Source organism: Lemur catta, chromosome 9 (genome assembly GCF_020740605.2).
Source record: "Lemur catta isolate mLemCat1 chromosome 9, mLemCat1.pri, whole genome shotgun sequence".
In the NCBI taxonomy this organism is placed as follows: Eukaryota; Metazoa; Chordata; class Mammalia; order Primates; family Lemuridae; genus Lemur; species Lemur catta.
The window spans coordinates 38,745,493-38,770,239 of NC_059136.1; the positions used below are offsets into that span (position 1 = coordinate 38,745,493).

Genomic DNA, 24,747 nt, shown 5'->3' on the forward strand with positions numbered 1-24,747 from the left:
CTCTCTGCCGCTTCTTGCTTGCTTGCTCTGAGGAAAGCAGCTGGCACGTGGTGAGGGCAGCTTGGAGAGGCCCGCGTGCAAGGAATCGAGGGTAGCCTCTGACCAACAGCTACCAAGGACCTGAAGTCCTCAGTCTGACAGCCCACGAAGAACCTAACTCTGCAAATAATCGCGTGAGTGGTCTTGGAAGTGAATCCTTCCCAGCTGAGCCTTGATATGACTGCAGCCCCAGTCAATGCCTTCATTGTGCCCAGAGAGAGGCCCCCGTCCAAAGGACCCAGCTGAGCCACACCTGCATTCCTGACTCACAGAAACTGGCAGATAATAAATATTGTGGTAAGCCACTGAGTTTTGAAGGAATTTGTTATTCAGTAATAGACAATTATCCACGCTACTTTTGATCTTTTCTTATATTATCTACCACCTGGAATAGAGTTATTAATTGGTGCTTATTGATTTGTTCTAATGAAAAATTCTGTTAAATAGTGTCAGAGTGCAGAAAGCAATTCCCCAAAATAGGGTGCTCCAGCATGCTGAGTTCTTCGACAGTTAAAGGCCTCAGAAATAAGCCTCAGAACCAAGGTCTCTTTCTGACCTTCCCCACACCTCTCTGTCTCTCTGATCTTCTTTTCTGATGCACCAAGAGGGACTTTCTGGAATTTCCTATCTAACTAAGAAAGCTTAAATGCAATTGTCTTAAGACTCCTTCCCTAGAGATCTCATCAAATAACCAGGAAAGATCAACCACTCAAGAAGAAAGAGATGGGGCATCCTCACCATGCCCAGACATACTTTCCTTCTATTCTTCCACAGGCAGCTCCAAGAGATCAGCTGGACTTAATCTGCATCATAAGACAACTTTGTTTCTGTGCAGCTCCATCCCTCGCCATCCCATAATGTCTGCCTCCCACCTTCCTTCCAGTGCATTCATTCTCCCCAATAATAATTCTCCCTAAACATACTGTCTCTCAAAAGAATTATTTTCATTCCCCATCTCTCCCTTCCTCTTCCCCCTCTCTGTACCACACTGGGTAATTGCATAATCACTCTGTGATTCTCCCCTGTGCACACTAATAACTTTGGATGCCTTTTCTCCTATCAATCTGCCTTTTGTCAGTTGAATTTTAGCAAACCTTCAGAGTGTGAAGGAGAAGTTTCCCATTGGTCCTTATAATAATATTTGGTATAACTTATCCATCTAATGGTCAAATAGTCACTGAGTATCTACCAAATACAAAGCACAATGCTGGTGTGAGACTAAATAATTCAGATTTAAAGCTGTTAGAACATTAAATTATTCTCAGCCTTGAGAGGAACATGGCTATGTAGCTTGAGTCATGTAGCATGCAGTTGCAACTTCTACTTTTTTCTGAAAAAGGTTAGGAATGACCAAGCAGCACCCAGGGATAAGATGTCCTCAGAACATTACTCCTCGTCATGGAATAGCAATCTTCCTTGGAATATAGCAAGCTGTACTAATCAAACTGCTGTAATGTATGCACTGGGCTTGTACAGAAAGCATTGCAACCCTGCTAAAACTGTTTCTGTCTATATGGGTGACACTTTAGCTCCCTCACTTTGGGGCACTGACTCCCATCCCTTTGGAGTCTGTATGTCTTGGGTGGTCATCCTCAAGCTCTGTGCTTGAATAAACTCTATACTGAATCATGTTTTATGAATCTCATTATTTAAGGTTGACACTGGCCACTGACACTACTAGTATTTTTCTTTTTTCACAAATAATTTCTGCAATAAGTCTTTCTTTTCTTTTTCCCACCTTTGGTTTATGTTTTAGTTGTTTAAGTGTCAGAAAGCAGTAGTTAGCCCATAAGCACCAGCTAAATTACTGAACAAAATGAAGATGGATATAACACTATAAAATGCCCATCTGAAATGCATGTGAAATCGACTATTTCCTCAAGGTAATTAAAAGCTGATTCGAGAGAAGCTCATCTTCGCCTATGCCAACTGTCTCTCCTAGTACCTGCTTTGACTGATGAAGTCACTGAGAACTGTTTTCATCTTCTCTTCCGGTGCCTCCTCTGAAATCTTGATCAATTCTTTCACTTCTTCTATACTTTCTTCCTGAAAGCAAACCACAAGGATGGAGAGATGAGGGGTTGGAATGAGACTTGTGTAGAGATACTGATTGTAACACCCCAGAAATAATATTTAGCTAATTTTTCATTTTGAAAATGAAGGAAGATTTTCTTATGCTTTAACTGAAAAATGCTACTGCATTCTAACTTTGAACCTTCCTTTCCTCATGTGGAGTTGATCTAGTTAAAAGTCTTCTCTTATATTGTTCAAACTCATTTTTTCTGTTACAGACCCATTCACTGAGTACCATTTATTTAGAGTCTACCCTCTGGCGAAAGCTTATGTCATGGGGAATATCTAACAATGTAGATTAATTAGATACAATTACCAAAAACTTCAAAAGCAATGTTCAAATCAATTTGTTATATAGGAATATAACCATATTGAATAAACTCTGAAATTAAAGGACTACCCATTCTTCTGACTATATGAGTTTTGGCCAGGGAATGGTGCAGGATGTATATGGCAATGGCTATATGCTTGTCTACTTAGTAATTTCACTTATCCTTTTGGGCCTAAATTCTAAAATTCCATTCAGTGGCTTAGAGGAAAATGGTGCCCAAGGGGACTTGTACATGCTGCTATTGCTTTAACAGAATTTTCAAAAACTATATTCTCTGCCACATGCCAAAGTTTGGTGCCTGGGGACATATGTTCCCTTCTTTACACTTTCACTACAGGAGCAGGCAACATTGTGGAGTGGTTAAGGATTTGGGCTCTGGGGTCAGACTGCCCTAGTCCAAATCCAGGCTCTACCGCTTACAAATAAACTATCCCCTTAATGCTCAGTTTCCTCGTCTATAAAATGGGATAATAATAGTACCCAACTACAACACTGTAGAGGGGTGCAAACATCTTCAAACAGCGCTGGGTGGTTAGTAAACATTCAGTCATGTCTATCACGGTTATTGCCTGTGATATGCTAAGCCTGGCACTGAGAAAGGAATTAGAAATGAGTGCTACTATGGCCTCTAGGAAAAATTCTTATTTGTTTTGTCAAGACTCTTGAAGATAAACTATCTGTTCTGTCTGAAGGAGAGGCAAGACCAACCTTACAAAGAGAGTCAGTGGCTTCCACATGGTGTGACCCAAGACCAGGCCTCCCCAACGCTTTCAGGAGGGATAAGACAAGAGCTGCCTGGTGAGCTGTGGGGGGCAGAGAGTAGAGGATACTCGCCATGAGATGAGTGGGAGGAGGAGGGAAGAGTTCACAAAGAGGTGGTGCCAGATCCCAAAGAAATGGAATTCCCAAGTTTTCTCTCTTCCCCGGGGGTCAGGTGGGAGGACCTAGCATTTATTGTATTTTGGCACTATTTTAAATACTTTCACACATTCAATTCTACACGTAATTATTTAACCCCTATCAGCTACCAGATATTATGCTAAATGCCATAGAAATGGTGGGAAATAGTTATTGAACAAATAAACACACAAATAAATTGAAATTACGGTAAGAAGTCCAAAGGCAAAGAACAGGGTGTTATGGGAGAGGATAAGGAGGAGGAAGGGGTCAGAAAGCTTCTCTGAGGAAGTGCTTGAAACTGAACCCTGGAGGTTGACTGGGCACCACAGGAGGAGAACGGAGGGAAGAGCAGCCCAGGTGGAGGGAGGTGGAGGAAACAGCATGCTGGTGGCTTTGAAGCTTAAGGGAACTTGGTTTCTTCAAGAAACTCAAAGGAGACCAGAGTGGCTGGAATAAAGTAAGGGAAGAAGAGCATGGGGAAGATGGGGCTGTAGACAACGCAGGGCTTGATCTTATACAGAACTGTCTCCATGTTAAGGACTTAGAATTTTACATTAATTGAAGCCAGGACCTATCAATTTTGTGAGAAAGTCATCAATCTCCTGCCCTATGGAGATTAGGAAATCAGCTTATACCTAGGTCCTGTAACAGTAAGAAGCAAAGTAGGTGTGTGAATTCAGAGAGCTTGATTTAGAGTACAGGGATTTTGCAAAATGTACCCTCATTCCCCCGGATCCATGTGGTAGGATCCATGTGCCTTCCAAATGCAGCAGCTTCAATTCATTTGTATATAAACTGAGGTCAAGTTCCTCTACCAGGTGGATAAAAAAAATTCCTTTTACCCCCAGTTTCCCAATCGTCAGATCCATCACCTGTCAAAGTCACCTACCAGGAGGTCCGCCATTTTCTCCAGCATGTTGGACCAGTGCAGCCTGAAGGTCTGGTCTCCCCAAGAGCTGACGAAATAGACACAAGGCTTCTTAGCATCGAATGGTAAATAGTTGTAATTCCTGTGAAAACACATTAGGTCTGGAAGTTAGTTGGCAGTCAGTGTTTTTCAGGTAATCCCAGTCATACATTCATGTTTTGTATATTCTAGGTGGGATGGGCGAGGATTGGTGAAAAAGTATCAAACTGTTAATACCATCTTTAGTCTGTACTTAGGGACTTGTGAGAAATGAACAATAGTATGTGGTTACAATGGAGAGATATTCACAGCTACCAACAGACCTAGGGCAAAGCTTAGAAATGATTACCAGAGGGTGTGATGTATCAGGCAAGCCTTCTTCAACGATGGTTTTAAATGGAAGAGGAAGGAAATGAGGAAAATTGACTTTTTTTTAAGTATCTATATGCCAGGCACATGTAACAATCAAGTGAGATAATGTGAATGCATCTGTAAACTGAAATTGCTGGAGAAATGTAAGAGAATAATAATATTATTAATGAGGGTAAAGGTATATGTCCCAAACTAAACTCCAGCATTCCACAGCTTGCCATTCATCCATTCTTTCTTCCAGTCATTTTTCCATCCACTCATGCATTCATCCATCCTTCCACCTCACCATCCTTCCATTCATCCCTATCCATTCATCCATCCCTATCCATCCATTCATCTCTATCCATCCATCCATCCCTATCCATCCATCCATCCATCTATGCATCCTTCCTTCCATCTATCCTTCTATGCATCCACCCATCCTTTCATCCACCCACACATACATACATCTTTCCATCCATCCATCCATCCTTCTATCCATCTATCCACCCATTCAATATTTATTGTTGCCAAGCATTGCTAATAATAATACAGAGGACTCACTGGGCTAAGAAGGGACAAGAGGGGTAGCAAAGTCACTAAAAGGAGAGCCAAAAGGAATGTTTGAGAGTGACAGCTGGAAATGCTTAAATGCTGATGACAAGGAGATAGTTAATAGGGGGAGATGAAAGACAGAAAAGAAGGAGATAATTTGTAAATTTTGGTTCCAAGGGAGGAAGGGTATGGGCATGGAGGCAAGTAAGGTGGGACAAATGTGACAAAAAGTTGAGAAGTTCCCTAATGACAGCTATTTTCTTGACTAGATTTTCCCCAAACATTTTGTAATTTCCTCACAAACACCTGGAGCTGTGTGAAGAGAACTGTGGAAGGAAAGACAAAGCAAAGTTCTTACAATGGGTGTGATGGGACAGGTGGCCCTGATAAATGTGGACAGTATTTGGAGCAACAACCCTACAGAAGGCAGGAGGAAGGGAGGAAGGGAGGGAGGGGAGGGAGAGAGAGAGAGAAGAGCAAGCTTTGTTCTCATTCTAAAAAGCTAAAGAGAGCTTCAGCCTGAAAGAATAGGTGGTTGTTCTTTTTTAGCTCTCCCACCCAAATTTCTTTTGAAGGAGACAATAAAATGAGCAAAGGTGCCCCATGGTCTATTCTGCATAAAATAAACCAGCAGGTGTTTACTCAGAAAAGAAGCCAAATAAGTTCTTGGCAGAAAATGAGGTTATTATGACAGCAGGAGAACAAAAAAAATTTTAGAAACCAAACTGCTCTCTTTATTTTATCTCTTTTTAAATTATTGCACTGAGAATCCTACAACTAAATATATTCCCACCTAATATTGTACTTTATCCCAGGGTTTATTTGGTTTGGGTCATTTTGTGCTAATATGTTTGAGATCTTTGTCTCCTTGGTTCTTGGGATGCTTCTAGTCATACTGGGTCTGTATAGACCAGGGTCCAGATGTTGTGGTTTTAGGCAAACTGCAGTGCAGACAGATGGCAGCAGATGGGAGGGTGCCATACCATCAGGGGAAAGAGAAGACTGCCAGTCTGAGTGGCTGTCCTGACACAGGACTAGCCTTGTGACTTTGGGCAAGGGTAGGCCTGGAATCTGAGTATCACATGATGACCTGCCATTGGATATCCTCTGTTCCAATCTCATTCCTGAGCTCCAACCCCATACATAAATTGTATGCAAATACAGGCCGGGCATGGTGGCTCATGCTTGTAATACCAGCACTTTGAGAGGCTGAGGTAGGAGGATCACTTGAGGCCAGTAGTTCAAGACTAGCCCAGGCAACATAGCAAGTCCCTGTCTCTGCAAAAAATTAAAAAATTTAGCCAGGCAGGGTGGTGCATGCCTGTAGTCCCAGTACTTGGGGGGCTGAGGCAGGAGGATCACTTCTCCCAGGAGTTCAAGGTTGCAGTGAGCTATGATCGTGCCACTGTACTCTAGCCCGGGTGACAGAGCAAAACCCTGTCTCAAAAAAATTAAGAGAACAGATGACAACTTTCCAGTTTGTGGCTTGGAGGACTCAGAGAATGGTGGGATCAGTATATGGTACAGGAAAGATAGAAAAAGTTGTCTGTGAAGACAGTGAGCCTGGCGAGTGACTTGTGGGACACCCAAGTGGAGGTGTTCAGATCTGCTGCCCAGGAAAGAGAGCTGTCTGGGGAAATAGATCTGTGAGTCCATCATCCTAACAGTGGTTACAGGTCAGAGGGTATTTAGACCAAGAAGTGCAGAGAGATTGAGGAGCATAATGATGTGGCCTTGTGGGGTCCATGTTATGTCTCTGGACTCCATTCTTCTCACATGCAAAATGGGGACAGAAATGTGCTATTATGAAAATCCAATAAGATCATAGATATTTTACTCATAGCACAAGATTGAGCAATAGAAGACTCTCACTACTTGTGGCTTTCTCTTCTTCTCATAAATCACTTGATGGGTGCTTGACACCACTTTTAAAAACAATATTCTGTAGTTTTATTTCTCTTTGAAGTTGAAAATTTACATGGATTAAAGGAGATCAGAGAGGGTGCATGTAGGTGCCTCAGTTGCTTTCTAAAATGATCTTTTCTGGTGTCTGACAATTGTTTTTTGAGTTCTTCAGTTTGCAAGTGACTGTGGCAAGAATAAGATAAGAAATGATGGATTCAATATCCCACCAAACTGAGTTTACATAATAGCACAGAACTCAGATGAATATAATAACTGTTAATAGGGTTGGGATTGAAATTTTAAATTCTGACTTTCCTACCTTGTTATGCTTCAAAGTTATAGAATCATCATCATCATCATCATCATCATCATCATCATCGTTGCCCTTAAATGAATTACCTGGGTTTGTTATTTGGGGAGTGTCATGTTACTAAGGATTTAGTTGAGTATTACTAACCCTGTTGTCACCCTGTTTGTGCCTTGCTCTTACAAAATAAAAATTGTGTTTCTGATTTTAGGGAAGAACTGAATGAGACAATCCCAGAAATTGGGCCATATCCCGCCATCAGAATCCTTGGCTGTTCTCGTCTGCTGGGTCTCCTACCTGTTCCCTTCCGTCACCAGCGGCTTCTCTGGGTGAGTGGTGGAGGCCACAGGGAGGGCAACATCATGGGCTGCCTCCTCTTGCCCTTCGTGCATCAGTGGAATGTCTTCCTCAGCTAATTCAGCTGACTTCTTCCTACTCCCATGATGGGACCCTCCATCAATTAGGTTTCCAAAATTACCTGCAGAGGCAGTGGCAAGGGGAGAGGGGCCAGGTGTCAGCAAGTAGCATTAGTCCACTTGGCGTAAAGGATCCAAGCTCATGTTCTCCCAAGACAAAGAAATAAGATCTCACTATGAAGGCAGAAAGAGCAGCGGTCAGACCAAAGAAATAAGATGGACAACGACAATGAGCTATCATCTCTACCCACCTTATTTTCTCTTTAGTACAAACTACACAAATTACAAATTAGAAAACCCAGTCAAGTAAAAAAGAAAAGAGTCACTAGAAATAATAAAACTCAGCTATAACCATTTTTTTAACATTTTAGTGTACATCCTTCCAAAACTTCTTAGAGATGTTGCTAAAGAATCATTGTAGACTTGTCATTTTGTGATGTGCCTTTCTCACTCAGTAAAATATCATGAACATCTTTCCAAAGCTGCTTCTCCTCTAAAAGAAGACTTCTTGTCTAAGTTCCCAAAGACAATATCATGTTGGGGGTGGGAGAGAGAGAGAGAGAGAGAGAGAGATAGAGAGAGAGAGAGAGAGAGAGAGAGAGAGAGAGAGGGAGAGAAAGAGAGAGAGAGAAGAAAACACATCAGGGCAAATAGGGCAGTTTTGTGCCACAAATATCATTGCATAAGAATAGATACCCACAGTAGGCATATCAATGTCATTCACCTTTACATTTTATAATCTAATTTTCAAATACTTAAAAAGATTAAGATGAACATTTACCTCTTTCGGGAGAACCCCCAAACCAGCTGTTATAGAGCTGGTCAACTTTGTTTAAAGCAAAAAAGGTCCAGGATCGAAAGCCTGTGACCATGAAGACCCCTTACCTTGGGGAGCCTTCCTGACTCCTTCTTCCCCACTGGATTCCTTCCCTGGCCCCTCCTCTCCTCTCCAGGCAGGCTGGGTGCCACTACTCTGTATTCCTGCAGTAGATGCTGTTGGTGTCCCTCTCAGGCCCCCTTTACCAGGAAGGGACACCCAATCCACAGCTATTGAGATGGCTGCAGACAGCTCACAAGAGCCACCTTGCCTGGAGAGTTGCCTTCTGTGCTGGAGACTGCCTCTCCCTGGAAGATCACAAGGCCCCTACCTGTGCCTGAAGTGACTCACTGCTCCTGTGGGGATATAAACGCCCAGCCCCCTTGCCTCGGAGGTGGACCACATCTGGGGTGCCACTCATGCTTCAGAGCTCCCCACAGGGTCAGGCTGTGGCTAGTGCCCCTGCCCTGAGAGGCCTCCTGTGCTCCTTTCATCCGCTTGTCCCTCCTGAGAGCACACCACCAACACCTCACTTGTACAAGAATCCCTCAGGCTTTGTTTGTGGGAACCTGGCCTAGACAGGTCCCTAACACCACATGCATATGTCTATCACTCCTCTACCACCTCATTTTCAAATAATCAACTTAGATGTCTGTAAATGTCTTAAGGATGGAAACTGTATCTTGCTAATTTTTGTATCTCCACTGGTCATGGCACAAACATAGGATCTTGATTCACATTTGGTAAATCAATGACTTCGACATGTTAACATGTCTGTAAGAGTCTTTCTCCCAGTCTTGTTTCAAGTTTTTCTCTCCTTCCCTTCTCCATTACTCCTACCTTAGGAGTAATAACAACACCCGGGGAGGCATAAATGGCATCCCAGAAGGAGGAGGAGATTACGGTTAGCAGGTCTTGCCTGAATCCTCTTTCTAACGTTCTCCAGCTGTGTAAGCTGAATGGTTATTCAACCTCTCTGGACATACATTACGGCTGAAACTATGGAATTTGTGGCAAATCAATCACAAAGCCAGAGCATGAGAGCAGAGAAGGAGGATAGTTAGGTGGTGTTTTTAACAGCACAACAGGAAGAGAATTGAGGTAACTGGGAGTGTGTAGAGGGATGAACTATGTAGTCTGAGATGGACAGAGAAGGAAGTGAAACAGAAGAAAGGATTGGATAGCTCCATGAGTCAAATGGAAGAGATGGTAAAAACCAACAAGAAGGATGGAGGTTGCGGAGGGGAAGAACAAGCTATTGGAGAGCAGGAGTTCAGAGGTGGGGTACCCCCTGTATGCTGAACTCACTGCCTTCCTGTAGAACCCAGTCCACCAAGAGACTTCACCGCCTACTGGCAAGTTCTTCCTTGGACAGACCCCAAATCTCCAATTTTTCACATCTGCCCTTGTATTCTTGATCCCATCCTGGATCCCCTTGCTCCTTTCTACAGCCCTCAGATACTTGAAGCCAGCCACCAGGTCTCTGTCTGTTCCCACGCAAAACCTCTCTTCCTAGAGCTGATCCTTCCAGATCCCTGTGCCTTCCCTATAAAGATACCTGGTCCCTAAATTATCTCCACCCTCTGGTCATGCAGCCCTGGGATTCTGTGTCAGGCCTCCAATTAGATGGCTCAAAAGGGCTGGATTCCATTCTCATTTCCTTCTGCTCTGTCAAAAGAGCTGACTGAATGTGCATGAAGACCTTCTCCAATGGAATGCTCTTTCTTGGAATGGTTTCCCCGGTTGCACAACAGCCCAGAAAGATTGTTCAGAGTTATAATAATAGCATCTGTTATATACATGGCACTTTGTATGCATTAACTCCTTAAACTTTTGCAACAACTCTATGAGGCATTATTATTCTTCCTGTTTTACGGATGAAGAAAATGAGACCCAAATAAATTAAGTGAGCCCAGGGTAATGGAACCACAATCAGCACTCCAGATCTGTCTGAATCCAAAACTACACTCTCACTTTTTTTTAAGTGTGAAAATAACTCTACCCCTTATATATTGACACTAGGGTAGACAGGGAATTGTTCATTTCTGAGGTGCAAACCTCTGCCAGAGTGTTATCATCTTCATGTAAGGCACTAATTCATTTACTCAAGAAATAGGTTTTTAAGTCCATGCTATGTGTCAGGCTCTGTGCACTTACCAATAGAAACCTCAAAGCTGATGGGTTTATCTCCAATCTTCCGGTCAATCATGGTAGCTTCAAAAAATGCTCCAAAGAGTAAAAATTCCTCCTGTTTTTCTGGTACAATCTACAGAAGGAAAAAAAATTACTAGATAGAACTGGATTTTTCTCACCAGGAAGCTGATTTTAGTTATGCTGACTTGGTCCAGTGTAATTTATAGGCATCTGAGTCTGTTTCTTTCGGAAATGGCCCAGCATTTCCCAGATAATCAGACAGGCAGGAATTAGGACCCACCAATTGCAAATCCAAGTTCAGCTACTTATCTAGAATGATGCAGTCTCAACCTCCTGAGCTTCTGCCTTAAAACAAAATCTCCTTTTATTTTAACAAATAAGCTTGGCATGTATATCTTTCTAAGACGTTGCTGGTCAAACACAGGCTTGGAATGATCAGGCTTTCAGAAAACAGAAGATCAAAGATGAAATACTGAGAATTACAGGATTAAATCCTTACACTTGAGCACAACTTTATGTCTTACACAACTTGGTCACACACATCATGCTGTTTGTTTCTCCTAACAACCTTGACAGGTCAAAATTTGGATCATTCCCAATTTACAGATAAAGGAACTAGGGAAATTAAAGCTTGACATTGTCAAGTAACTTTCCCAGGTATTCTGGCCACAGACCCACTCTTCTTTGTGTTTTGTTTTTTGTTATTTATTTATTTATTTTTAGAGACATAATCTCATTCTGTCACCCAGGCAGGAGTGTAGTGGTACGATCTTAGCTCACTGTAACCTTGAACTCTTCAGCTCAAGTGATCCTCCTGCCTCAGCCTCCTGAGTAGTTGGGACTACAGGCATGTGCCACCACACCTGGTTAATTTTTGTTTTTTGAGATGGGGTCGCACTATGTTGTCCAGGTTGGTCTTGAACTCCTAGCCTCAAGCAATCCTCCCACCTCAACATCCCAAAGTGCTTGGATTAGAGCATGAGCCACCATGCCTGGCCTCCTGTGCTCTTTGAACTAGAACATGAGTTAACCCAATGCCTTGGTGCTAACCTGAAGTCAAACCCCAAATAAGCAAGCCTGGATGAAAGGGGCAGAAGTTAGGCATATGCTTAAGCATTGGCAACCCCCAGGCATCCAGGGTGAGCCATGTGCACTGTGGTTGCCACTATGAGGGATGCACAGGTCCCAGAATCACAGGTGCCTCTATATGGAAAAGGGTCTTAGCTTCATTTACTCCAAATTCTACCTTTTACCTGAATAAAGTAAAGCTCAGAGAGACTAAGGGGCTTCCCAAGGTCACACAGCAAGCTAAAGTCATCTAAGACTCGAGGCCTGGTTTCCAACAGGGCTGCCTTCCCAAGGCGCCTACAGTCTGGAAACTGGACTATATAACAGATCATAAGGTAGGAGCCATCACAAGGGAATACACAATTATTTGCAAATGACTCTTATTGTTGTGGAAGAGGCTGATGCCTCAGGGAGCAGATGTTTCTGGACACAGTGACACAGCATCACATTTCTGATGAAGAGGCTGAGTGAGCTGGAGCCATACAGTGTATGCTTCCTGGTTTTGTGATTGCATTTATTAATTAAACTCTGCAGAGAAGGCAGTAAGGTTAATGTACGGAAATAAAGCAGTTGGCCCCAGGGATCAAGAGCCCCATTGAGTCCAGAGCCCTAATCCATGTCCCTCAGAGGCCCAAAGGGTTCCTACATCATTAGGCAACAGGTGACCCCTTCATTCACATAGGAGCCTCCTGGGTGCTGGCAGCCCCAGGAAATATTTCTATTGACCAGAAAATGTCACACAGTTTGGGGCTCAGTGCTGGATCTTAGTCACAGAGCACACACCCTCCTGCTCTACCCACTGGCTATAAACTAGCCTCTTATCTCACCTTCTTGAAGCTGAGTTTACTCTGTAGGAGGTTAAAAGCTACTGAGAGACCTGGAGGGAAAGTAAGCTATGTAGCCCACAAGAGGCACCTCAGAACCCACAGCCAGAAAAAACCCTTCTTCAGCTCTCAACTTTGCCACTTCTGAGCTGGTTGACTTAGGGCAAGTCATGTCCACTCTCTGGGTGTCACTTTCCTTATCTGTGAAATAGACCTTCATAAATAGGGTCTACAGGGAGGAGAGGTGGCAGAATTATCACTCATGTGGAGCTCCTAGTAAAAAGCCTACAAATATAAACCTAATCAACGGTAGTCACGAAGCACGTTTTGGCAGATCAGAACGGGTGTCTTACTCCCATTTGGGTAAGTCCATTGCCCAAAGATTCAAGCAGAGGGGATGTTTCTCCAGAGGCCAGGCAGGAACCACTGCACCATACTGCCAGTATTTAAATCCAACTGTCTTATCTGGGGGCTCAACATTTTAATCATTATATTTATATTTCACTCACTCCAGGAAATAATAGTGCTTTATCTGTGCCTCCCTAATGCTCTTATCATTTTCTTCTTCCCGTTACATTTATTTTTCATGCCTTACCTCTCCTTCTATACCATAAATTCCATAGACTTAGGCTCTATTTTTATTCTTACCAATTTTGAAGATGATGTTTAAACAAGCAGCTACTTGAATTTAAAAATGAACCCATTTTTTTAGACGGGCTGCGCTCTGAGAAAGTTTCGCACAGGAAAGATAAGATTTGATGGTGGTGATGAGGGTGAGTTAGAAAAGCCAGCATCATGGGATCTCTCGATTGTGCAGATGTGCAGTGAGGGCATGGCTGCAGCTGGGGAGATCAGAGCCTGAGGACAAGGAGTGGCTTAAAAAGAAGAAGAAGCTGCAAGGAAGGGCATCACCATGTTGGTGAGGACAAGCTCTGAGCTGTACCAGGTGTGGGGAAGGTAGAAGCCCAGTGTGATGGCTTTAAAATATGCCCCCATATTCTTGTCTAATCCTCCTCTCAAAAAGTGAAACCTAATTCCCTTCGCTTTTTGTATGGGCTGGACTAATGATTCATTTCTAACAAGTAGAACACAGCAGAAATGTTGGTACGTGATTTCTGTGGCCAGGTCATGAAAGACAGTGTCAACCTTGCTGCCTCTCGGATCACTTGCTCTGGGGAAGACCAGCTGCCATGTCATAAGGACACTCAAGCAGCTTCTGGAAAGATCCACATGGTGAGGAACTGAGGTCTCCTGCCAAGAGCTGACAGGGAATGAAGGCCTCCTGCCACGTGAGGGAGCCAACTTGGAAGTGGATGCCCCAACCCTAGTCAAACCTTCAGACGACTACAGCCCTGCCAACATCTTGACTGAAACTTCATGAGGGATCCTGAGGCCGAACCACTGAGCTAAGCTATTCCCAAATTCCTTACCTACAAAGAAAATAAATGTTGGTTGTTTTAAGTGGCTAAGTTTTGAGGTAAATTGTTATGCCGTAATGGATAACTAATAAACCCATCGAGAAGGTGGCCACAAACAAGAAGCCAAGATGAAGAGGTAAGGTGGAGGGAAATAGGGTTTGAATGATGTCTGGATTTTTCCTCTCTCCTGTCACCTTCTACACAGTAGCCAATACAGCCCCCTGGCCTGTCTACAAAGGTACTTTCTACCCCACATAAGTTCCCAGACTCCCTTGCTTTCTGCTAGAATTTACTTCTTCAGGGGACCTCATCAGAGAATCTTCAAGATAGTGACTTAGGTTAAGAAAATCTCCTTCTAGCCTCTTTGTATAAATTCTTGGTGATCTCTGTTTAGAAAAAAAATGGCCAGCCTCAACCCACAGCAGCAAAGATTAGCACAGGGACGGATGCAGGACATGTCAGCTTACTAAGCTGCCCACAATTTCTGGTGAAGTCCAAAGTCAAGTTTCCAAAGTTGGCCTATATTCTGAAGAAATACCCCCGAACACAATCCTGTGAAGATAATGTCTAACCACAACAAACTGGCAGCACACATTTCCAGAGAATATTTCCCAATATAGTATGTGAGTTCAGAAGGGAGAGCAGGGGAGGTCCACAAAATTCCCCAAGTCACAAACAGCAGGGTGGAAAGCTCTGAATAGCTGCCCCCTGGTGGTGGGAGCAAAGCAGAGTCACACTGTTAACAAGAAATGCATTGCCTGCTTACTCTGAATGTGCCAAGACTCTGAAAACCATTTTACATGCATTTCCTCATTTAACCCCTAGAAGATGTCTCTGATAGACAGACTATCACTACCTCATTTTGTTGCTGAGTAAACTAAAACACAGAAAGGTGTTAGTATTAGAGCCGTAAATACAGCCAATCCCGAGGTTTCCAACCCCATGCTCTGACCTTCCCCCTATACTGTGTCTTAAGATTTATTAGATCCCAGTAGTACAAATAAATGGCTCTTCCAAGGCTAAGGTGCCTTGCATGCTACCATCTTTGGTCTGTTTGGTCTGTCCTGGGAATGGACAGCTCTGGGAGATCAGCCATCTTCTCGCTCTCCTACCTGAAATCATTGACTGGTTGACCTGACAAACACACTTCTGGAGGCAGAATTAGCCAGGCTGAGAGCTGGAATCTATCCACCTCCACTACTGAAAAAACATGAAGATCTTTCATTTGCTTACCTACAAATTACTATTGCTAAACTAAACAGTTGCGAGGATATTCACAGTTTGTATTCATCTTCAGATCTCTTTCCCGTAATATAGAACGGAGCTGGAAAAATGTGAATATGCTCAATGGTGAGTAATAAGCATTCCCTGGAGTTATGATTTCTCCCCAGGTTTGGGGCAGGGGAATAGGTTTGTCAATTTCTTATATCCCAGCTTGTCGCCTACTCTTCCTCCTCTTCATCCTTCATCCTACGTTATCTCACATCCAACGCATACTTAAGCTAACACAGCTAAACAGAGTTAGACCACAGATTTAGTTTAGTCAATCTCCCACTGCCCGCTCCCACCAACTCCTCCAGAGTACATTTGTTTCTCTTTACTTGGGTTTCCATGGGAATCCATGTTTGGGGGGACTCTGAAGGAATTTATTATGAGCAGATAGCTGCGATGTGCACAAGAGGAGGCAGAGGATTCACCCCAGAATGCAGGGCTGGGACAACTCAAATTTTGCAGGGAGAATGAGACATATGCCAGCAAATGCCTTCAGGAGCCTGTGGCAGGTGCTCTCTGCTCTGGTTCACCTCACAGGTAAGTACCATAGAGCAGTGCTCAGACCTACCTCCGGGGGCACATCGAATGGTTCCACCTCAACCTCGGTTGAGTTAGTTTTGTCTGAAGCCTGCTGGGATTTTCCTTCATCAGTTTTGTCAGCCTTGTCTTTACTCGAGCCTTTGGGAGATTTGGAGTCTTTGTCCTTGGAAGGCAACTTGAGCTCCTTCAGGGCCTTGGAAAATTTAGACTCTTGGGCCCCTCCCGAGAGGATTTCCACAGCAATTTCTACCAAGATTCTGCCCCTGAATGACACACCTTCCCCAAAGCCTTCATTCAGTTCCTGGTAGTCATCCATCAGACTGTGGTTCCTGGGTGAGCCATACAGATTAATCCAGGCAGGTCCAAAGGTGGGCAGGAAGCCTAGAAAGACCCCAAGTTTTAGTTATCTGATTATGTTTTCAAGCTTATTATGTTTTTGCTTTATGAATGTTGCACACATTCATTTAAAAATGTAGAATATACAGAAAAGACCAAAAAAAATACAGAATATTCCATCACCAAAAGACAACCACAATTGTCATTTTGCTTTATTTCCTTCTACTCTTTTTTTCATTCATGTTTATCCTTGTTCATAGTTATAATAATACGATAAATGCCAACCTGCATCCTGTTCTGTTTATTCATTCATAAAATGTTTATTGACTCCTAACATGTGCCAGGTGCCACTAGATACTAAACATAGCGCCCAGTGGAGAACAAAGTAGATACAAACATTAAACAAATAAATATTTACATTATAAACACTATGAAGGAGATACACTTTGTGCTGCAGGAACAAATAATAGGCTGATGTAGCCTGGAGAGAATTTAGACAGGCAGAGAGAGAGAGAGAAAGAGTATTCTGGACAGAGGGAATAGCATTTGCCAGTTGCAAAGGAGCTTGGAGCTAGAGATGATCTGTGTGAGATGAGTTTGGGTAAGTGGGTGGGTCTTGGAGTCTTGATAAGGATTTTAGTCTTTACCCTAAAAACTATGGAAATGTTTGAAAGGGATTTAAGAAAAGATGTGACGTAACCACATCTCTTAAGATCACTCTGGCTGCTATGTGAAGAGTTATAAGAACAGATGTGGGCAAACTGGTTTGAGGGCCACTTCATCATCAAATTGAGGACCGGTGATTTGAACTAGAGTAAAGGTAGTGGAGATTGAGAGAAGTGAATGTTCCAAAGTATATTCTAAACATAGAACTAAAAAGACCTGGTGACTTTAACTTACTGCTGGCATAAGTATTCTCCCTTCTTAATACTTAGTGTCTAAGAAAATACACAGTGTCTATGGGAACATCTCTTTAGTAACATAAAGACAGACAGTACAGAATTGTGGTTCTGAAAACTGACCATATGGGTTCAAATCTCAGCTCTGGCACTTTCAATCTGTGTGATCTTGGTCAAGTTTTTTAACTTCCCTGTGCCTCAATTTCCTCATCTCTAAAACAGAGATGCTAATAGTACCTATCTCACCGGTCAGAATCAAAAGAGATAGTATCTACTAAGTGCTTCATATAAGCCCTTAGGAAGTGTTCAAGAATGTTAGCTGTTATTATGAATAAATATATATCTCATAATTTGTTTAATGATTCCCCCACCAGTGACAATTAGATGTTTCCATGTATTTTACTGTTATCAATAGTTTTATACCTACATGTTCCCTATGCTCATTCCCACTTCCATAGACTGGGTTCTACCCCTCCTTTGAGTAGACTCAGAGAAGGAGGAATATGTGATAAAAGAGACAGAAATATTTTATGGTCTCTGACATCTACTTTTTAAACCACTGATATATATCTTCCTGAACGCCATCAAGATGTTTCTGAAAAGTTGTGAATGAAATATGGTTACATCTAATTGAGAAATTGTATAGATGGGCTGAGGATTTCTCCCTAAAGCTATCCTGTAGCAAACAGTTTCATAGTATGAAGAATTAAACAATAGACATTTATTAACTGAGGCCTCTCTATGGTGTCACTCTGTAAGGGACATAAAAATGTATAAATCTTGTTCTCTGTTCTTGATACACCTTTAGCCTAATTAAGGAAAAAAATAATTATACTAATTCCATATATATATGATATGTGATATGTTTACGATATATTATACATGTGTATTAGTATTACTATATTGTACATGTATATTTGTGGTTTTGCATATATGTATATGTATGTTATTTTACATATATACAGAAGTGTGTATGTGTATGTATACAAAATATGTCAATGTGCAAAATATGCACAAATTTATGATGCCGAGAAAGATTGCCTGAGGATTTGAAGGAAAGAGGGTTTCCTGGGCTATACCTAAAGAATTACTGCCTACTAAGTTAGGTTTTGCAAATAAGAGCCACCTAGTGGAAGCTCTTTACCTGGCCTCACCTGGCTGGCTCCGTGGGTGAGCTGGGGCTGTCCGCTCCCTCCCTGGTTTACTGAGTGCAAAGTCATCTGCACCTCCTGCTGTTCCCATGTTCTCATTCTCCCATCAGTGGGTTGAGGACACAATTTTTTTTTGGTTCCATTTAAACATTTTTAGCTTGTAGGCCATACAAAAATATGTAGCAGTCCAGATTTGGCCCATGGACCTTAGTTTTCCAATCTGTGATCTAATCTAAAATCCTCATTTTTCAATTAAGGGGAGACTGAGATGTCCACAGAAGACCTGGGACCAGGACCCAGTCTCATGGCTCCCATAGCCTGCCTCTGTCCTTTGCTCAGAACCAACGCAAACCACAGACCTCACTGAAGCATGGAAGGTGCCTAACACATTGCCTGCTCTATCTCTCTCCTTTTAAAGATGAGTGCCCTAAAGTGATCATTTGGAGACTTATTTCCAAGTTATACAGGTGACACTTTACCTTTATCTCCATCCTGTTCATTGGAGATTTTCTTCAGGTCAATGAAATGGGTCGCCAGCACTATGTCATTCATGCTGCCTTCATCCCACACCTGGATTTTCACCCTCCGACACAATGGAGGGAACATTTCCTTGAAGACCACCTGCTCATGCCACACAGGATCAGCACAGTTCTTTTGCACGGTGGTCCGCCCCTAAAAGCACAACCAGGAGGATGTGAGTGAGCCATGTGCGGGAGTCACTGACTAAAGAAAACTCTTCACAGTGCACACCTGTAGTCCCAGCTGCTCCAGAGGCTGAAGTGGGAGGATCGCTTGAGCCTAGGAGTTTGAGACAAGCCTGGGCAACATAGTGAGACCCCACCAAAAAAAAAAAAAGGAAGAACAAAAAAAAAATCCTCAAACCAGTTGGGAATATAAAGCAAATTGCTAAAAATAATGAACCTGCTTCCCCCCAACATACATGAAAATCAGCTGCACTCAGCTGACATTGCTAATGAGCTGCTCTGTGCTGGACACTGTGCCAGGCATAAGACAAAGGTAAGTCACGGCTCTGGCCTGAGAAGTTCTAATCAATATTGGGGTTGAAGTGAAACTAACACCCATGTTACAAATGGGATTGTTCCATGCGTCTTCAGAAATGAAGTGGATATAGTTAGACCCTGAGCTTTTATGTTTTATAAAAACATGACTTCAGGTGAATCACTTCTCCAGTCTGGACCTCAGTTTCCTTGTTATAAAATGGAGGTGATGTCTTACATGACTTCTGAGGTCAGCCCAAGTCAAAAATACTCCAATGTTCACCCTTGACAAGGGGAGGCCATCAGGGTACATGTATATTTTAATGGCAGAGAAAACACGTATGTCAGCCGAAGCATCAAAGTCCAGCCAACCAGGATTAAGCTTTGACCATGTACCCAGGCCCCAATATTTCCAATGGCTCTTGAGCATGGAAAACTGATGTCCAGGCTTACATAAGACCATCTGGGTAGATTGTGGACCAGAAAGGAAAATGGATAGTAATGCTACAGGGCCTGGGGACTGGGTAACAGCCCAGAGAAGTAGCCCGAGGTGAGGAGGGATGCCTGCCTGCCTGGGTCCTAATCTCCAATGAGTGGTGAGTGGGTCACCCTCCCCTACTTCCCTGCCACATGCCTCACTGCCTTTTTGTGACAAGCTTTCCCTTTCAAGACACTTCCTACTTTTTATTTTAACTTCATTTTGTTCGATTAAACATGTCCTGAATAAACAGCAGGGCTCTGACCCAGGCCTTCCAGTATTGGTGACAATGTTCCTCACCATCTGCCCAGCAAAGGAGACCTCCACGAAGGGATCCACGAGGTCCTTGCTGTCACCCACAAATGCTTTGGTGACGTTCGCCATGATGCTCGAGTTCATTTTGGGCAACCCTTCCGCTTTGTAGAGTCTCACATAGAATCTGGCCCAGGGTCTCTCTGATGGAAACCCTTGGGGAATCAAAAGGTTCCTTAAAGGGGGACAAAAATAAGTTTAAAAATCTTTCTCACTTGAAAGAAAAAAGAGAAAAGGGAGAAACAATTTGGAGGCAGAAAGAAGGATCCCGATATATGAGAAAAATCAGAAAAGAGTAGGAGACATCTTCCTAGTATAAATGATGCTGAAAGGTATGAAGAGAGTGAATGCAAACTCGCTCAAGCCCCAGAATTATAGAATAAACACTGTCTCCCACACTGCACCTTAGAAGAGGTACGTTTAAGTCTTCCCACATCCTAAACCAGTGCTTGAAATTATAATGCCTTGAAAGAAACATCTACTGTGTTCAGAAAAATCAGATAAGCTCAGCAATAGTTTATCTATAATGGGTTATGATAGGATAACAGACGGTTCTGGTCCTGGAAGCCGACCTCCCAAGAGAGGGACACACCTTTGACGAGATATATCTTGGGGCCTCTGATAGAATCCCAAGTGGACAAGCCATGAACTTGGCAGTTCCCATGTACCCATACGGAAAAGGGCAGAGGGAGGGGAAAGAGACATAAAGTTGGGACATATCATTTCTCTTGCACGGCTCTGGATGAACCCATCTTACTTTTCTATTTGTTCCTCGGCATCGCAGATTTTGGGGCTGGGCTTTAAGACGTCACCTTTCCCAGTCACACTGATATCGCACTTCAGGTATCCTTTAGTGCCGGTCCTGATGTCGCCAGGGTCTGTGAGCACGGCCCACTTGTCGCAGAACTGATGACCTGTCAAAGCACCCCCGCAGCTCACATCCCCACAGACGTGCGCGGCAGCCCACCCCACTCTCCCCCACGCCCCAGGCCTCCCGGGCTGTCGTCCTTCTGTTGCCCTGGGCAGCAGCTCGTCTCAGTGCCACCTCCCTCTCTCTTCCTTCCTCTCTTCTCCTTTCCCTTCCATCTTTCCCCCAACCCGCCGTAGGTATTTGGGGTGTCTTCAACCTGGTAGAAATCACCTAGGCAGGACTCCAGCTTTGACCAGATAGGGAGACATTAATGGAGTGTAGAAGTCACTTATGATTTGCCCACAGACCATAAGTGGGGCTCATAGAGCTTTTTGCTTGGTCTGCACTGTGAGTCAAAACTTCAAGATCACTTACAAAATCTAGACTTCAGGCTTATCTTTAAAAAAATAATTTGTTCTGGCAATACCGGCTTTACATTTCCTCATGACAACAAAATGCTAAAGGAGCTGAGTAGCCACCTTTTATATGGACCATGAGCCCTCCCGCCCTGTCTCCTTTCCCGCAGACTCTGTCACTCCTTGATGTTTCATGCCAGGCCTCTGCACGCAGCTATGCTCACTGCCTGGCCCCTGTGGTCATGTGAGTTGGAATCCCTGCGGAAGATAAGGGGCCTTTCATAAGATGACCAATGCCTGTTGCTGGCTCTGTTACTTATTTGCTCTTGACCTCAGACAAATTGCTTAGTTTCTCTGAGTTTCACCTTCCTACAAATCAGGGATAATAATAATTACTTATATGAAATGCTGTTATGTGTGAGACTCTACTAAGCACTGTATGCGTATTAATTAACATACTTAATCCTCCCACAACCCTATGAAGAAGGTATTATTTTATCCTCATTTCTACAGATGAGGAAACTGAAGCACAGAAAAATTAAGTCATTTGCCCAAGGTTGCACAGCCAAGACATAGCAGAGTAGAATTTGAACCCAGGCAATCTGACGCTAGGGTCTATATTCTTAGTCCCTGTACTCTAGTACCTCTCCTGCCCATGTCTCACAGCACTCCAACAGAATTGGCATGAGTGAAAAAAACTGCTCAGAAGTGGACATATAAAATAATTTTATCATTAGATGGTAAAACTTTCAAGAGCAAGAGCCATGTCTCATTAGACTTTGTAATTGTTGGTCAGTTTTATTGAATGAGTGGTTAGATGGATGAGTGAATAAATGGGATGGACTCCGGGTGTTACAAAGCAAGGAAGAGTGAGAGAGCGCGGTGGGGAGGGAATGCTTTCTTACCAGGTTGGTTGTACACAGTCCCCAGGTCTACTTTGAAGGAGCCAATCAGAACGCTTCCTATCAGCTTGTGGTGAAACACCTGCGGAGAGATGGAGCGGCGAGTCCAGCAGATTTATCTTTGAGGATAAAGGCTTTAGGCCCCGACCCTTGTCTGGCTTTGACCCTCACCTGGAGCACAGAGGAGTTTGGTTATAAAGGGCCTCCAGAAGTGTCTCACAGGCGTCTCTTCTACTAGCAGGTTTTCAGCTAATCCTCTATGCCTGACAACTCTCACTGCCTGGAGGTTTTCTTTAACCAAAATAAACCCTAGTCCAGCCCATCCTTCAACACCTGTTTCTGCCTCTTGAAACTCTACCCATCTTTCAATGCCTAGAACAAATGTCACCTCCTCCAAGCAGCCCTCACTGATCCTCCACAGCTGAAAGTGTTTCCTTTCTCCCCAAAACTCCCACACTTGGCTCACAACTTTCTCAGAGAACTCATCGCATACTGTCTTGAGTCATTTTGGACATGTATGATAGCCAGGACAAGGAAGGTGGCCATCAATATTTGGTCCGACCAGAAGCCACATTGTATGAAAAACTGCCAAAGAACCAGGAATAGTTTTAGCCTTTATCCCAGAAAAGAGAAAACTGGGGAGTGTGGAGAAAGGGTAATGGTATCTTAGGTGTCTTCAAATCTTGGAAATGCTGCCAACTAAGAGGGAGCAGGTTCTCCTGTATAGTTCCCAAGTAACAGGATGGGATGAGAGATTTTAGCTCAATATAAGGACAATGTTTACAACAGTCAGAACTTCCTAGCAATAGAATGGGCTTTCCTAGAGGTAGTGACCTCCTGATCACTGGAAATAATCAAGTAATGCCCCAAGAACCCCATGTCATGGAGAGTGTGGAGAGGGATTCCTGTACCAGCTGGAAGTGAGACTACATGGCCCCAGAGCTGCTTTCTAATGATAAAATCATGTAAGTTCATTGCATCAAGGACAGTTTCCTACTGTCTTCTCCCCACCACATGGCCTTGTTCATAATAGATGTTCAATAAACACTCAGTGAATTAATAAATATTTAATTGAATGATGGATGAAGGGAAGTCTTTTGAAGCTTCTAAACAGCTCTTTTTGGCAGAGGCAATAAGAAACAATAAATTCAACAGCCCTTCCCATTTTGCTCCCTTGCTGAAACTTTCCACGGATGTTAGAGAACTGAAGGGAAGTGAGGACAGCCTGGCTTGAGTAGAGGAGCTATTTAAGGCCATGCACACAAAGCTCACTTCAGAACCCTCCACCATGCTTGCAGTTGCTAATGTGGCTTCCCAAAGGCTTGAGAAAGAACAGAAGCCAGTCTCAAGTTCTCTTCTCAAGTTGAGGGTCCCTGTGGGCAAGATGGAATGCAAGAACCCCAAACAAATCTTTAAATAACACAGGGCGCCTCCTCAAGTCATCCATCCAGTGCTCGAGAGCCAGGCAACCCTGGTGTGGTCAAGCATTAGATTACCAGGACTCTGGGGACATCACACACGAGGAATGCTGGCAGCCCTGCATGCTGGGGCCACTGTTAAGGGAAGATTGGCTTTGGCACCACCAGGGCATGTTGGCCCAATAGCATCTCCTTACAGCTCTCTCTCCCTTCTTCTCCCACATTGAATTTATCCTGGGAACACTCACTTTTAGTTTATGAGCTAGCAGGAAAGTTGTATTAAACATTCCCCTTTCAAGGGGAGTTGGTTTTGTTTTTTTTTTTTAATCTTTTGCCTCTCTTTCTAAGAGTCTTTTAGTGACACCAAAGTCTTCACTTCTTCCAAGTTAGAGGAACAGAGATAGGCAATATGAGCTTTGATCTTCTGTCTAAAACTCCGCATGTCCCAGAGTTATGACCTTGTCTATGAGACAATATAAAAATCTAGTCATTAACTGTTTATTTGCAGTCCAGATGGTTCCTTAGGAGCCCACTATAGAGCTAATCTCACAAATAGGTTGTTGCTTGAGCAATGAAACAAAGTCCTGGGCAATGTCCCAGGTCCCAAAATATCTCCTGCACCACTTGTCATCATGCCTGAAATTCAAACATGAAGAATGTGTGGCTCTTGATGACTTTTCATTCTTCAAGTGCTCTTGGAAAGGATAATATCATAACTTCACTATTACCTATGCCTTAAGGCAGGACTTTCCTGACCGCCAGCTGTGGTTAAAGGGACCATATTATATATATGCTTATAGTAATATATAATATTGAGTGGGTGGTAAAAACAGGCAAGAAGGGTAAAGACAGAAAAGGAATATCAAAGACATGTTTTGTTTTTCTCACAATTCTGATTAGAGTCAGTGTGACTAGGGAGGAAAACATTCACTTGCTCTCCACGCTTCCTGCACTGATGCATAAAGTAGGAATTCTGTCCTTTCAGAACTATTTGGAACAGCACTTACGCTCCAACCACTCCACTTACCACCTCTCCAAGGGGGAAGCTGCGGTTTCTCAGACTGGTGAGACAGATGCTACCTGTCATCCACTGGTCCTTGCCCTTTCGCT

General features: G+C 43.3%; 1 protein-coding gene across 1 annotated transcript in view; it reads right to left on the reverse strand.

Annotated features, from left to right (window-relative positions):
- The window catches only part of FER1L6 (fer-1 like family member 6), a 123,008-nt gene that overhangs the window by 87,045 nt on the left and 11,216 nt on the right, over nt 1–24,747 (reverse strand). The window contains exons 6-14 of the mRNA XM_045560521.1: nt 22,223–22,301; nt 20,809–20,965; nt 20,040–20,226; nt 18,743–18,935; nt 15,906–16,258; nt 10,759–10,867; nt 7,666–7,846; nt 4,233–4,353; nt 1,985–2,085 (exon numbers count right to left, since the gene is read on the reverse strand). Of these exons, the coding sequence (XP_045416477.1) occupies nt 1,985–2,085; nt 4,233–4,353; nt 7,666–7,846; nt 10,759–10,867; nt 15,906–16,258; nt 18,743–18,935; nt 20,040–20,226; nt 20,809–20,965; nt 22,223–22,301 (1,481 nt within the window). The remainder of the gene's footprint in view (nt 1–1,984; nt 2,086–4,232; nt 4,354–7,665; nt 7,847–10,758; nt 10,868–15,905; nt 16,259–18,742; nt 18,936–20,039; nt 20,227–20,808; nt 20,966–22,222; nt 22,302–24,747) is intronic.